The sequence below is a fragment of the Aquarana catesbeiana genome, linkage group LG01 (assembly GCF_042186555.1).
Source record: "Aquarana catesbeiana isolate 2022-GZ linkage group LG01, ASM4218655v1, whole genome shotgun sequence".
Lineage (NCBI taxonomy): Eukaryota > Metazoa > Chordata > Amphibia > Anura > Ranidae > Aquarana > Aquarana catesbeiana.
In genome coordinates this window covers 329,824,948-329,839,477 of record NC_133324.1, presented here as the reverse complement: position 1 = coordinate 329,839,477, position 14,530 = coordinate 329,824,948, and the positions used below count along the sequence as shown (strand labels likewise).

General features: G+C 42.2%; 1 protein-coding gene across 3 annotated transcripts in view; it reads left to right on the top strand.

Moving 5' to 3' along the window:
* Nucleotides 1–11,838, top strand: part of NDRG2 (NDRG family member 2) — an 87,748-nt gene extending 75,910 nt beyond the window's left edge. For 2 of the 3 annotated variants that reach the window (XM_073631263.1, XM_073631254.1), the window contains exons 16-17: nucleotides 6,895–6,928; nucleotides 9,192–11,838. In XM_073631263.1, coding sequence (XP_073487364.1) covers nucleotides 6,895–6,928; nucleotides 9,192–9,363 — 206 coding nt within the window. In that variant the 3' untranslated portion in view covers nucleotides 9,364–11,838. The remainder of the gene's footprint in view (nucleotides 1–6,894; nucleotides 6,929–9,191) is intronic. The other variant, XM_073631272.1, reaches the window with a different exon arrangement.
* The last annotated feature ends 2,692 nt before the right edge of the window (nucleotides 11,839–14,530 follow it).

Sequence of the window (14,530 nt, the reverse complement as noted above, 5' to 3'; positions counted from 1 at the left end):
CCCACCAGCACAGTGAGTGGATGGAACATCACACAGTATGTAGTACCCAGGAAGTGATGTCCTTAGCACTGTACATAGTGATGGCATAATAACAAACCTCAGTAGAAAGCAGCTGACATGCTGGGACCTGAAGTCCCTCCTGTTCATGTCTGATACCCCACTGTCCAATCAGAGCTCAGCCTCCTCTCACTATACACTCACCTTACATTCACCTGCAGTGTTCTCCCTGTGTATAAGAACAGAAGCTGCTCATGCTGGAAAGGACGTAGAGGGAGGGGCGGGGCTTAGTTACAACCTGCTAGAGGAGAGGAGCTGCTGTGCTCTGTGCAAGGGAGGAGGGGGAGGAGCATTACATGTGAGTCGGCTCTTTCATTACACTGGTTGTTTGACAGAGGGGCGGGTCTGAGTAGCAGTCCCGCCCAAAACCGACATCACAACTTGGATCTGACAGGTGTAGTCTTTAATTGGAACTGCACAGTGAACATCCGGCTGGCTCCCTCGCCAATCCCTGGATGTGCTGGATGTTCACACTGCTGCAGGTCCTATTCAGCCACAAGTTGACATATAAGCAACATAATTATGCAGGACAAAGCCTTGCTGCCCAGCCACTCAGCAGCGCCCATTTCATATTTTCATATTGCGCCTATGGCACTTGCCATGTGTGCCATACCCTGGATACGCCACTGGCCCTCTTATCTGTGCATAGGCATTGGCAAGTTTTATTGGCAAGTTTTCCTTTTCATGGGGAACGGTTGTTCGGAGACAACTTGGATAAGCATATCCAAAAAATTTCAGGGGGGAAGAATGCCCATTTACCGGTTAAAAGAAGGAGTAGGCGTCCTTCATTTAAATATTCTTCTTCCCCTGGCACCAGGTGCCTCCAGACAGTTTCGACGGCCTCCACCGTCGGGTTCTAGAGGTAAGCCTCAAGGCCAAGCACAAGGCCAGAAGAAGTCCTGGGGGCAGAAGCGTACAAAACAGAGTCGTAAGGCCTCCTTATGAAGGGGCGCCCCCGCTCGGTCCAGTGGGAGGAAGGCTTCTGCAGTTTTCAGGAGCCCGGCGAGAAGAGATCCAAGACAGATGGGTCATCTCCACAGTATCTCTAGGCTACAAGCTACAGTTCCAGGAGTTTCCACCATTTCGTTTTCTGAGATCGAATGTTCCCAGAGACCCATTAAAAAGAAGGTCTTTATTCCAGGCACTGGACCGGTTCACATCACAGGGTGTGATTACAGAAATTCCAACAGAGGAGCACGGCATGAGTTTTTATATGAATCTCTTCACTGTGCCAAAACCGAATGGAGATGTCAGACCCATTCTAGATCTAAATCAATTCCTAACCATCCGCTCCTTTCGCATGGAATCAATCCGGTCAGTTGTGTCCTCTCTGAGGAGGGGAGAATTTCTGGCATCGATAGACATCGAAGATGCATATCTGCATGTGCCAATCTGCCCCGCTCACCAGAAATTTCTGTGATTCGAGGTGGAACTGTGCCATTTTCAATTCGTGGCCTTGCCCTTCGGGTTAGCCTCCGCCCCCCTGGGTGTTCACAAAAATTCTGGCCCCAGTATTAGCAAGATTAAGGATCCAGGGTATCTCAGTAGCGGCATACCTAGACAACCTGCTGCTTATAGATCACTTGGTTACATGGCTAGACTGCAGTGTATCCAGCATGGTCAAGTATTTGGAACATCTGGGTTGGATTCTCAACCTAGAGAAGTCAGCCTTAGGGCCAGTAAGAAGGCTAGAGTACTTGGGTCTGGTCATAGACATAGTCCAAGAAAAGGTCTTTTTGCCTCAGACAAAGGTCAGGGGTAAAAGAGATCTGGTCCGTGTGGTCAGGGGGGAAAAAAAAAAAAGATCCCTCCATTCGCCTTTCCATGAGGTTGCTAGGGAAAATGGTGGCTTCATTCGAAGCTATTCCCTATGCCCAATTTTTCATTCAGGACTGTTGCAAAACAGTATTCTGTCTGCTTGGAACAATAGAATCCAAGCCTTGGACTACCCAATGTGTCTGTCCCCAAAGGTGCGCCAGAGTCTCAATTGGTGGTTGATAGCCAGAAATTTGCAGAAGGGGAAATCCTTCATGCCGGTAGCCTGGAAGATAGTAACAAGAGATGCCAGCCTCATGGGCTGGGGAGCGGTTCTGGAGGAGGCCACTGTCCAGGGGAAGTGGTCAGAGACTGAAAAAGCCTTGTCCATCAATATTCTGGAGATTCTGGCAGCAGGTCTGGCTCTAATATCCTGGACTTTCAGGTTGCAGGGTTGTCCTGTCAGGATTCAATCTGACAATGCTACAGCAGTAGCTTGCATCAACCACCAAGGGGGTAGCAGGAGTCAGGCGGCCCAGAGGGAGGTGGACCATATTCTGACATGGGCAGAGAAGCATGTGCCTTTTCTGTCAGCAGTCTTCATTCTGGGAGCGGAAAATTGGCAGGCGAACTTCTTGAGCCGCCAACAATTGTCCCCGGGGGAATGGTCCCTGCATCCCAAGGTTTTTTTCAGTCATATGCCAAAAGTGGGGTACCCCAGACATAGATCTGATGGTGTCCAGGTTCAACAAGAAGTTGGGCAGCTTTGTGCCAAGGACAAGGTATCCGCTTGTATTCCTGACAGATGCGCTAGTAACCCCTTGGGATCAGTTTTCACTAATTTATGCGTTCCCCCCCCCCCCCCCCCAGTTCAGCTGTTACCACGGTTTCTACGCAGGATCAAGGAGGAAGGGAAGCCTTGCTTTCACAAGGTCTGGTGTTCCATTCTGCCTTACAATCGCTAAGCTTAACGGTTTGGCTACTGAAGCCCAAGGCTTTTGGGCTCAATGGTGACTACCCTCATTAATGCAAGGAAGCCGGCTTCTAGGGCCATTTATTATAGGATCTGGAGGGCCTATATTTCCTGGTGTGAAGCCAAAAGATGGCATCCTCGAAAGTATGTCATAGGAAGAATTCTTGCCTTCCTACAATTGGGGGTGGAAATGAAGCTAGCCATCAAGGGTCAGATTTCGGCCTTGTCAGTATTTTTCAAAGAGGGCTTGCTTTGCATTCTTTGATCCAGGCCTTTTATACTAGGGGTAACTCGTATAACTCTGCCAGTGAGGCCGCCCTTGTGCCCATGGGATTTGAATCTAGTTTTATCGGTCTTGCAAAGACAACCCTTTGAGCCTATGCGCCATATTCCCTTGATCCTTTTGACAAGGAAGTTGTTTATTTTTGGTTGCAGTAACCTTGGCAAGGAGAGTGTCAGAATTTTTCCTGTAAAGAGCCATACTTAATTATTCATGAAGACAAGGTTGCATCCTCACCGAATCTTTCTGCCTAAGGTAGTGTCCAGTTTTCACTTAAACCAAGATGTCTCCCTGCCTTCCTTTTTTCCCAGAACCTCGCTCTGCGGAAGAAAAATTGTTGCAATCGCTCGATGTGGTGAGAGCTGTCAGGATCTATCTGAAGGTGACAGCTGAGATGCGGAAGACTGATGCTTTGTTTGTGTTGCCAGAAGGGCCCAGGAAAGGGGAGGCAGCGTCATAGTCAACTATTTCCCAGTAGATTTGTCAGGTTATAATTCAGGCTTATGGATTGAAAAGCAGGGTTCCACCTTTTCAAATTAGAGCGCACTCTACCAGGGGAGTGAGTCCTTCATGGGCAGCGCGTCACCAGGCCTCTATGGCTCAGATTTGCAAGGCCGTGACTTGGTCGTCAGTACATACATTTACTACATTTTACCAGATGGATGTAAGGTGTCAGGAGGATGCAGTTTTTAGGTGCAGTGTACTGCAAGCAGCAGTATAGGTCCTCAGGTCTGATGGCGGCTTGCTTTGTTGTGAGTCTCCCTCTCCTCGGGCATTGCTTTGGGACATCTCACATAGTAATTACTATGGCTGCTCTGTGTCCCGTGATGTATGATAAAGGAAATAGGATTTTTAATACAGCTTACCTGTAAAATCCTTTTCTTGGAGTACATCACAGGACACAGAGGTCCCTCCGCTCTTGCTGGGATATACATTGCTTTGCTACAAAACTGAGGTACTTCCTGTATGGGAGGGGTTATATAGAGGGGGACTTCCTGTCTTTGGGTGTGCCAGTGTCCATTCACCTATAGGTGGCGTATAACCCACATAGTAATTACTATGGCTGCTCTGTGTCCCGTGATGTACTCCAAGAAAAGGATTTTACAGGTAAGCTGTATTAAAAATCCTATTTGTCAAAATGATGATTTTCTTCTAACATTGTGTTACTGTCTCAGATGGATATTTAGCATATATTAGAATAAGGAAAGGGATGGTCGGCACTCAGGATGACATCCAAAATGGTATTTTTTTATTAAATACGTGTACAAACCTGTAAAACATCCTACGCGTTTTGGACGTTAGTCATTGTCATGACTAAGGACTAACGTCCAAAACACGTAGGATGTTTTACAGCTTTGTACATGTATTTAATAAAGAAGTGCCGACTATTCCTTTCCTTATTCTGGTACGTTGGAGGTGTCAGCAGCCTGAAGGTCTGAGCACCAGGCGGAGCTTTTATGTAGGAAGGTTGCAGTGCCTACACACCTGTTTTCCTTGGATATTTAGCATTGGTTTGAATAGAAACCGCTTTGAAAGTAGGTATTTTAGACAGCTATTTTTTTTTTTTGTATAGTTTATGTAAGAAATAACCAGATAAACATGCCATGTCATCTCATGTCTCCTGCCTGCCATGAAACATCTCAGATTCTCTCATTTCCTCTCTTCCACATGCAGTCATCATTTCTATGAGTGACTGTTTCCTAGTATTTCCCATTTAAGTCCTTTCTTCAAAAAATATGTCCATTGTTATTAGCAATAAAGGTATAGTACAGTGCCTTATGAAAAATATTCATACCCCTTGAAATTCTCCACATTTTATCATGTTGCAACCAAAAAAACATAAATGTATTTTATTGGGATTCTTTGTGATAGACCAACACAAAGTGGCACATAATTGTGATGTGGAAAGTGTGGCGTGCATTTGTATTCAGCCCCCTTTTACACTGATACCCCTAACTAAAATCTAGCAGAACCAATTGCCTTCAGAAGTCACCTAATTAGTAAATTGAGTCCACCTGTGTGTAATTTAATCTCAGTATAAATACAGCTACTCTGTGAAGCCCTCAGAGGTTTGTTAGAGAACTTTGGAGAACAAACAGCATCATGAAGGCCAAGGAACACACCAGACAGTTGAGGGATAAAGTTGTGGAGACGTTTAAAGCAGGGTTAGGTTATAAAAAAAATATCCCAAGCTTTGAACATCTCACGGAGCACTGTTCAATCCATCATCCGAAAATGGAAAGCGTACGGCACAACTGCAAACCTACTAAGACATGGCTGTCCACCTAAGCTGACAGACCTGGCAAGGAGAAGCAGAGAAGCAGCTAAGAGGCCCATGGTAACTCTGGAGGAGCTGCAGAGATCCACAGCTCAGGTTGGAGAATCTGTCCACAGGACAACTATTAGTCATGCACTCCACAAATCTGGCCTTTTATGGAAGAGTGGCAAGAAGAAAGCCATTGTTGAAAGAAAGTCATAAGAAGTCCTATTTGCAGTTTGCGAGAAGCCATGTGGAGGGGACATAGCAAACATGTGGAAATAGGTGCTCTGGTCAGATGAGACCAAAATTGAACTTTCTGGCCTAAAAGCAAAACGCTATGTGTGGCGAAAAACTAACACTGCACATCTCCATGAACACCGTGAAACATGGTGGTGGCAGAATCATGTTGTGGGGATGCTTTTCTTCAGCAGGGAGAGGGAAGCTGGTCAGAGTTGATGGGAAACATGGATGGAACCAAATAAAGGGCAATCTTAGAAGAAAACCTGTTAAGAGTCAGCAAAAGACTTGAGACTGGGGTGGAGGTTTACCTTCCAGCAGGACAACGAACCTAAACATACAGCCAGAGCTACAATGGAATGGTTTAGATCAAAGAATATTAATGTGTTAGAATGGTCCCAGTCAATGTCCAGACCTAAATAAAACTGAAAATCTGTTGCAAGACTTAAAAATTGCTGTTCACAAATTGCTATCCAATCTGACAGAGCTTGAGCTTTTTTGCAAATAATGGGCTAAAATTTCACTCTCTTGGTGTGCAAAGCTGGTAGAGACATACTCAAAAAAAGACTTGCAGCTGTAATTGCAGCAAAAGGTGGTTCTATAAAGTATTTACACGGGGGCTGAATACAAATGCACGCCACACTTTTCAGATATTTATTCGTAAAAAAAATTGAAAACCATTTATAATTTTCCTTCCACTTCACAATTATGTGCCACTTTGTGTTGGTCTATCACCTAAAATCCCAGTAGAATACATTTATCTTTTTTTTGGATAGATTTACCTTGCTAATGAGTCTGTGCCTCGATTGCCATAACGACTGCAGTAACTGTGCTTTGTAGACAGTGATTACTGTAAATGGACAGTGATTCCCCCCCCTCCCAGCAATGATTTCTCATAATTGGAGGATTAAAAAATCAAACCCATACAGAAATGCTATACTTGAGTTGGAGTCCTATCCTGGGCCTTTGTAGATGCTTGTACCTGGGTTACTTCAGTTATCCATTCTAATTAAATGTAGGATAAATAAGTATTCATTTAAACAGAATACTTGGATAATGCTAAAATCAAATATAACACTGCAGTGATACAAAGGGAGCCAGCTGGAAAATGGCTGAGCTCTTTGGTGGTTCTTTCATATTTTTTCCAAGGTCCAGGCTACTGAAATACAGTAATGTATATACCGGTATGTGGAATCATTACCGCAAAGGTCAGAGGGTACTATATCTAGTGTTCGTCCCTCTTTGTCCTCGTTCTACAGGTCCTCCACCCCAACTCTTTTCTAAGTAGTTTGAGAGTTTTTTTTCATTTTTCTTGCTATTTCTTCTCCCCAGTCCCCCACATCCTGGATAAGAAGCGCAATATGGGGTGAAGTATCTTTTGAAGAACTTATCAATATCCCCCATCCTCTTTCACTGCTCTTGGTCCTTTGCATCCTTGCTGCCACTTCTCACCCAGCTTCTGTTCAGGTGCTTAGGCATGAGACACTCACCTCACCTACTGTATGTCTGATCTATACTTAGAGAACTGTGTTTTTTGTGTTATCCTACACCCAAATACCCAGTTATATATTTAGTGTTGAAGAAGCCAACAGTGTAATATTTGAAACTCACTGAAGCTTCTTTATGCACTAAAGACTTGTTTTCCTTTTATAACCTTTCACCTATGACCTGTTGGCATGGCTAGCCTACTTTAGATTGCTGACCTGTGGTTTCCAAGTTGCCAGCACCCCCACCCACCTATCACATTTATGTTGAATGTCACTGTGTTGTCACCCATTATCAACATGCTTTATCTGATATTTAGTGCTGTGAAATGTTAAAAAGAGCCTGAAACACAGTTTACACCACCAGATAAAAAAATATGATTATTTCCAGCCTCCTGATCGTTTGTTTTGGACTCTGAAACCGCCTTATGTGTGAAGTTGGCAATTGATGGACATCTAGTTTAAATAATACTATAAAGAACATCTTTAAAATCAATAGTGTTAAGCTGGCCATACCCAGTAAAACTTTGACTATTTTAACAACATTGGTCATTGGTGGGTTAGTCTTTAATTTTTTGCAAATCTAGTTTGATGGCCTTCCAATGATTACTGGTAAATGTTGAATTGGCCAAATCAAATTCTTGCTTTGTATGGCCAGCTTTATTGTCTTCAGCAAATGATCTGTTCACTGCAAAGGTACTGAAGAGTGAAGCAAAGTGTCCAGATCCGCTACAGGCATCAACCACTTCACTCATGCAACAATAGGGGTAGGCTTCCAACAGTCGTTGGCCACTCTATAAAGTCCACTTCCAATCAATAAAAAGGGAAGGACACTCTCCATTAAAAATCTTGCATATGTTTATTAAAGTACTCCAGGGACAAGCTGATCCACCTCTTCCCTCAGTTCTAACACGTTTCATTCCATCTGGAGCTTATCCATAGTTGACTTTATGAATAATCTCCAAGGTGAAACCCGTTTGGGCTGTGGGGCACATGGTTTGGCTTGAGCTTGAAGTACTTTTAATAGTTTAATTATCATATGCATGGGTTTATTGGAGAGTGGCTTCCCTTTTTTCTTGCTTGAAAGTGTACTGGAGAATGAAGCTTTGGGTGTAAATCTGTCTATAGAGCAAGAAGAAACGCAATGCTATGTACATAAATCTGATGAATGAGAATCATCAGATCATTAGTTGTAATGAATGAAAGGTTTGGCCATGCATGGTAAATGTAATGCACTCTTAATACATATGAGAAGTTGATAGAAATTCACACAACAATGAAGGCATAAGTTTTCAGTTTTCTGTATTTATAATGTCAAAGGATACGGCCCTTTAGAGACGGATAGCAGGGTGTTCTGTACTGGCACCAAGTATTTGCACTAAGGCGCCAGTTGGGAAACCTCCCTGCAAGAGTTGCTAACTCCCCAACACAGTCATAACCATCTTTCACAATCTTTTTTAGAATGAATGCCACATTCAAAACTCTATGAAGAGTTTATCGGGGAAAGCTGTGATGTGACTCACTAGCGTATCAGGTAGATGAAAGCAGGTGATATGCACTGTTAGGCAGGGTTCACACTGCTCTGACATGAAAGTCAGACTTCGATGCAACTTCAATGAACAGGATCCGACTTTGAGCCAACAATACCAGGCCCTTTTGAGTCATCTTGAGGGGGGGGGGGATTTTAAGACTGAAGGGTCAGGTATGGTCTTGGGGGGCACGCTGTGTTTTTTTTTTTTTTAATTTTGGCGTGGGGTTGTTCCTCCCCTCAACATCCTCAGAGTACAAGTCGCATGCCACAAGTCGGATCAGTTAAGAGGAAGATGCAACTTACATTCAAATCATTGGGCTGAAATCGTGCTCAAGTCGGACTAAAGTAGTGCAGGAATATTATTCAAAGTCGGACCGGTTAAGATGGCTCTCATAAGGAACCACTGATTTTTAAACGTCATGCGACATGTGCTCCCAAAGTCGGAGCGTATGTCGCACTAGTATGAATTAGGCCTTAACTAGACTCAATGCTACACTGAAGTTTCAGTCTTTGAGAACTTATTCTGTAAATGGCACCAGATAAACCTTCACCATAACGTTATTGTCTGTTTTCCAACAACTATTTCTCACTTTTTTTTTCTTGCTTATTTGCAGTGGCTTCCTCTTGTATGACTCGTCTGTCTCGCTCCCGCACCGCCTCTCTTTCCAGCGAGGGGAATCGCTCACGCTCTCGTACCCTCTCCCAGAGCAGCGAGTCGGGGGGAGGACCAACCGGAACGTTCACGGAGGTGACCTGCTGAGAAGTCGCGACGCGGGGGACATGTGATCTCCTCCACTCTGTGTGAGGGGGAAATGGCATTTTAGCAGAGCTAATTATGCTACTTAGAAAACTAAAAACATACCCAGACTTCACATGGGAGATAACAAGATGTCTGTACCTGTCTCTCTCTCTCTCTCCTATCTCCAGATTTTTACTGTCCTTTGTTTTCTGATCACTTTGCCTTTTTCTTATTTTATACTTACAATTCATATAACTATGTAAACAAAATAAAAAAAATGCAGGATTTGCTTACCTTGGATAAAGCTTAAGTGTTGGATAGATTAACCTGTGTTCCAAAGGGGTAGTTAGATTTTTACGGCTTCCTTTCTCACCATATACTGTTTTCTGTATGTGATTCCTTATCCTTTATTTCTAGCTCTCTCCATGGTCAGGCAGAATACAGGACAGCTTTTTATAGTTCCACCTCCATGTGTCTTTATAAATCATTTTATTACCCTAACAGCTTCTTTGTTCCCCTCTTTTTTGCACATAATAGTAAGTTTTAATATGGGGTAACATCTCCTAATACTGTATGCCCAGGAGAAGAGGGGGAGTTGGGAACTTGTGGGGGGAGATCTTGAAGGTCCAACCACTGGAACATACTCACTTTTGATTCTTGAGGTCACTGTAAAGATTGCAGCACAATGGAGAACTCCAGTACAAAATAACAAAGACCTTAATGCTACTAAGAAACTTGGAGCTGCTGTCTTACTAAACCAGATGTCTTTGTACTGGTAGTTGTTTTAGTATTGTAGTAGTAATGTGAGTTTTTTTTTTTTTTTTTTACTTTGCAGTAAACTAATACCCTCTACCCCACACCTGTTGCCACTTGCTCAGGGTAATTTCCGTGAGTCTTAGGGGGAGGTTTTTAGAAGAACAGAACTCGCTTTTCCGTTGTAAAGACCTGTAGATAAAATATGTACTAGATGCTTTTTATGATTACTAAATCGGGGTGTAGCTTGGTTGAAAACCTATATAGTATTCGCATTGTCACTTGTCTCCATTTTGTTAATTGCATCCTGCCAGTCCCTCCCTTGTTGTAGATTAAAGCTGGTGATGGCACAAATTGCAGCAATTTCTGGGCATAAGACCAATGGCTTTTGTTAAGGAACTAAGGTTAGGACATTTAGAACGTCTCATGGCACAGTTAGTTATGGCTTACAGCCTGAAACTTTTAGAGCCAGGACACAATGGATTTCTATTCAGGTATAAAAGTAAGCTGGGTTTATTTTCATGCTGTACACTAAATATATTTTCAGCAATTAAGTTTGCTTGCTGACGCCTCAAATCCTACTGCTTGGAGGTGGTAATGTCAAGTTAAAATAAGACTGATGAAGTATTCTTTAAGTGAATATATTGTGCCAACCACACATTTTATAATAAATCATTTTGCTTGGTATCAGTACTTATCCTGATGATTTTTAAAGCGCATAAATATCTATATTACACACATATGGAATTGCCATGCAGACAATACATATGCTTACACTGAAAGCACATTCTTCTCTTGGAAAATGTATATTTGAGGAAAAAATAAGTACATGGTTTCAGAGAACTTAAAATAAGAAGGTTGGACAAGACTTTGTCCATCAGATGATACTTAAAGATTTTGGAGATTTGCTGCATTTGGCCATAATTAGAATTTTGAAGGCAGGCTTGTTTCCACTATGCAATGGAGGTATGAATTGGGTGCAAGCATCAAAATGGTTAGCACTATTGCCTCCCCAGTTAGCTCCTCCCCTGCAGGGTGCCATTTTTTCTTAAGTAGATTAACAACATTAAATGTTTGTGCATAATAGCTTGCAGAAAAGGCTTTTAGACACGGATGATGAATTTAAACTTGTAGGATGTTTAATTGTTATGGTAATTAACACACAGGTAGATGGAGTTCTAAGGTATAACACATGACTTTAAGCCAAGAAGTGAGATTTATGCACCAAACGTAACTTGCGCTTTTTTACTTTAAGCTTTTAGTCTACTTTTTTAATGTACAATTTTGAAATTTGCCAAATAACAGTTTTGTTATCTGTAACACGATTTATATAACCTCTTACAATGTATTAATACAGTTCCATGACGTAGAGAGCAGATTATACTAAGCAAATGTAGTACAGAGACAAGGGAAAACAGAGTGTGGGTGTTGTGTTACTTTTGCACATATGTAAATATACAGTCTGTATCCCCTTTCAATGTGTAAATTGGGTGCAAAAGTAATGCATTTCCCTAAGGGCTGCTTTAGTATTGTGTCTATATTGCCAAAGCTTACACAGCAGAGTGTGTTCTCCATTTATATAGTGACCTATCCAGCTTCATGTAATGTAGACAGATGCGATGAGCTCCACCATAGCTTCAGTTTGGATATTCAGAAAGTTGGATGTATAGAAGGGGGCATTCTGTATAGGATCCATTTTGTTGTTCTCTTTATATGTTTCTGTTAGGTTTTTTTCCTTACACTGAAAAATAAAATATTAAACAAAGAAATCATGGACTTGTTTTTTTATAGAAAATGTTTGTTTGCACCCTAGATCATTGCGGTTATGGTACACGTTAGTCACACAAACCTTTGATCGGAAGAATTTAATTTGCTGCCTTGCTATGTAAAGTTTATCAAGCTTATTCATTAAAGCTGAATTCTGTGCTCAATCACTTTCAATTTAAATAAATCAATATCAATAAAACATATAACTCCTCTTTGTGTACACCAAAATGCCTTTGCAAACCCCAGATATTACCTTGTAGCGGTGACATCATCACTATGCTGTAATAGCCATGCACAAAGCAGAGCTTTGGGAGAGGCCCAGCAGGCTCCACCCACTACAGGCTGCCTGGCAAAAACCACATTAAGGGGGTTGAGACTAGACCAGTCACCCTGCACAAGGAGCCACTGCAGCAGTTACTGGTCTTTATCACTGTAAGCACAGAAGCAAAGCTTCACACTACAAACCATGATTCCAGTAACAATACACATGCCTCTTGTATTTAGATAATATTTGCTTCAACCAAGCTCTTTTTTTTTGTTTAACACGCAGCACAAGATAAGACTCCTGTTGAATCAGAGATGGCGCTCTCTAATTAGCAGTGAGCATGAGCTTTACAGATTGCAGAACCAGAGGCCTGACACAACAGGGGATGTGTTGGACTACTAAAGAGAGATCACTGCCTTCACACAGACATCAAGGGTCCACCTCTGCATCATGCTAGCAGGGGACAGGCTTCTCTATTCAAGTGGTGGCTGTTTGGTTTTTTTTGTTTTTTTTTCTTCAATGAACTATAAAGCTTTGAACATCATTTTGTTTTAATACAGCTGGAACATATTTAACCAATTTAAACTGGAAGTTACATTGGGATTTTCAGCACAAGTAATGTGCAAAATGCAAGAGTTGTGGCAACCATAGAATGCATTATTTACTGACTTCACTAAACAGAAGCCATATGGTAGTGGGTTAATCCAGTTTGTACATTGTCCCTTGTACCATCTTTTTAAATATACTTATACATTTTTCTAAATTTGCATCATATGATCACAGGATATGTTGCCAAACTTTTGGAATAATCTAATGGCTATGGGAAATCTGCTTCAATTGGAAGTAAAATCAATCTGTTAGCAACAGAGTCTTTTATGGTTTTGTAACACAACTGCATATTGTCGTATATTTCCAAAGGTGCTTAATTGGGGCCTCTTTGGCGTTCTCACACATATGCAAGCTCCAAATGCCCTGCCTGGGTGTCGCACAGCATCCCTTCCAAAAGTGGCCTTTATAAAATGTTAGGAAGCGCTTCTAACTCCCAAGAGTGACACAAGGTCATAACATGCCACTTTAAAGAAAAACAGAACTATAGGCAAAACATTTATTTTCATTCCGGATGAGTAAGGGAAGGTTATAATCCCTGTAAGGTTTGATTTTTGCCCTCTTTGTCCCACTGGGGAGATTTACCTTCACTTCCTGTCGCATAGACGAAACAGCTCATCTTTTATCACAAACTGACACAACCACCATAAAGTATAAATAGAGGGTGTGCAGATTGCCACTGTGAACAAAATTGTTCAGATTGTGGCTGTCACCGCCCTCCCTCCCCACCTCATCCAATCTTAGAACGCTTTGTATTTGTTCAGGAAATGCAAAGCATTCTCTGAATGGCTCCCATGCTGTGCGGGCGAACTCCTGTGTTCAAAGTGCATCAGGTTGGCCGCTCAGCATGGAATCCCAAAGCAAGTGGAGATCACTGGAATAGCAGAGCATCGACCAGGTATGGTATATACATAGTTACTACGGTCCCAGCTATACCAATGCAACCGTATACAAATATACCATACCTGGAATTCTTCTTTAACGTCTTGGGTGGTCAGCCCTGTTCTGTCCCTTAACCTTTTTAGTGCCAGATTTCATAAATATACTACTAAAATTAATTATATTTCACAGTCTGATAGAAAGAGTTTCCAGACTGAGTCTTGCAAGGCAGAAAAGCTGGGGGAACGGTGAAGCAGTGGAGAGTGGGACAGCCACATACGCTGTCTGATCTACCCATGCAAGCAGGACTGTACACTGTGAGCACTGAGTACTTCTAGGCCCATTTATACGGCCTTCCTCTCCTGTATATTGGAAGGGCATTGTTGTTCACCCACTTTTGGATCATAATTGTATCCATATAGTGACTGCGTGTGCACCCTCTACCTGTTTATGGTGTTTGTGTCCATTTGTGGTAAAAGATAGACACATTGGGGGTTATTTACGAAGGGCAAATCCACTTTGCACTGCAAGTGCACTTGGAAGTGCAGTCGCTGTAAATCTGAGGAGTAGATCTGAAATGAGGGGAAGCTCTGCTGATTTCTATCATCCAATCATGTGCAAGCTAAAATGCTGTTTTTTTTATTTTCCTTGCATGTCCTCCTCAGATTTACAGTGACTGCACTTCCAAGTGCACTTGTAGTGCAAAGTGGATTTGCCTTTCGTAAATAACCCCCATTGTCTTATAGAGGTCAGGGAACTGATTTGAATTGCTATAAACAAACACGTTTTACAAAAGTGAGAGTTATTGTTATATATTGTGATTGCCAATATCTATCTTTGGATGAGGTTAAGTTTTAATGCTGTTGAGAAGTGGTGCATGATTCTATGCCTGGATATTACCTTTTGAGAGTTAGAAGTACTTCCTAATATCTTGTAAAGTTTTC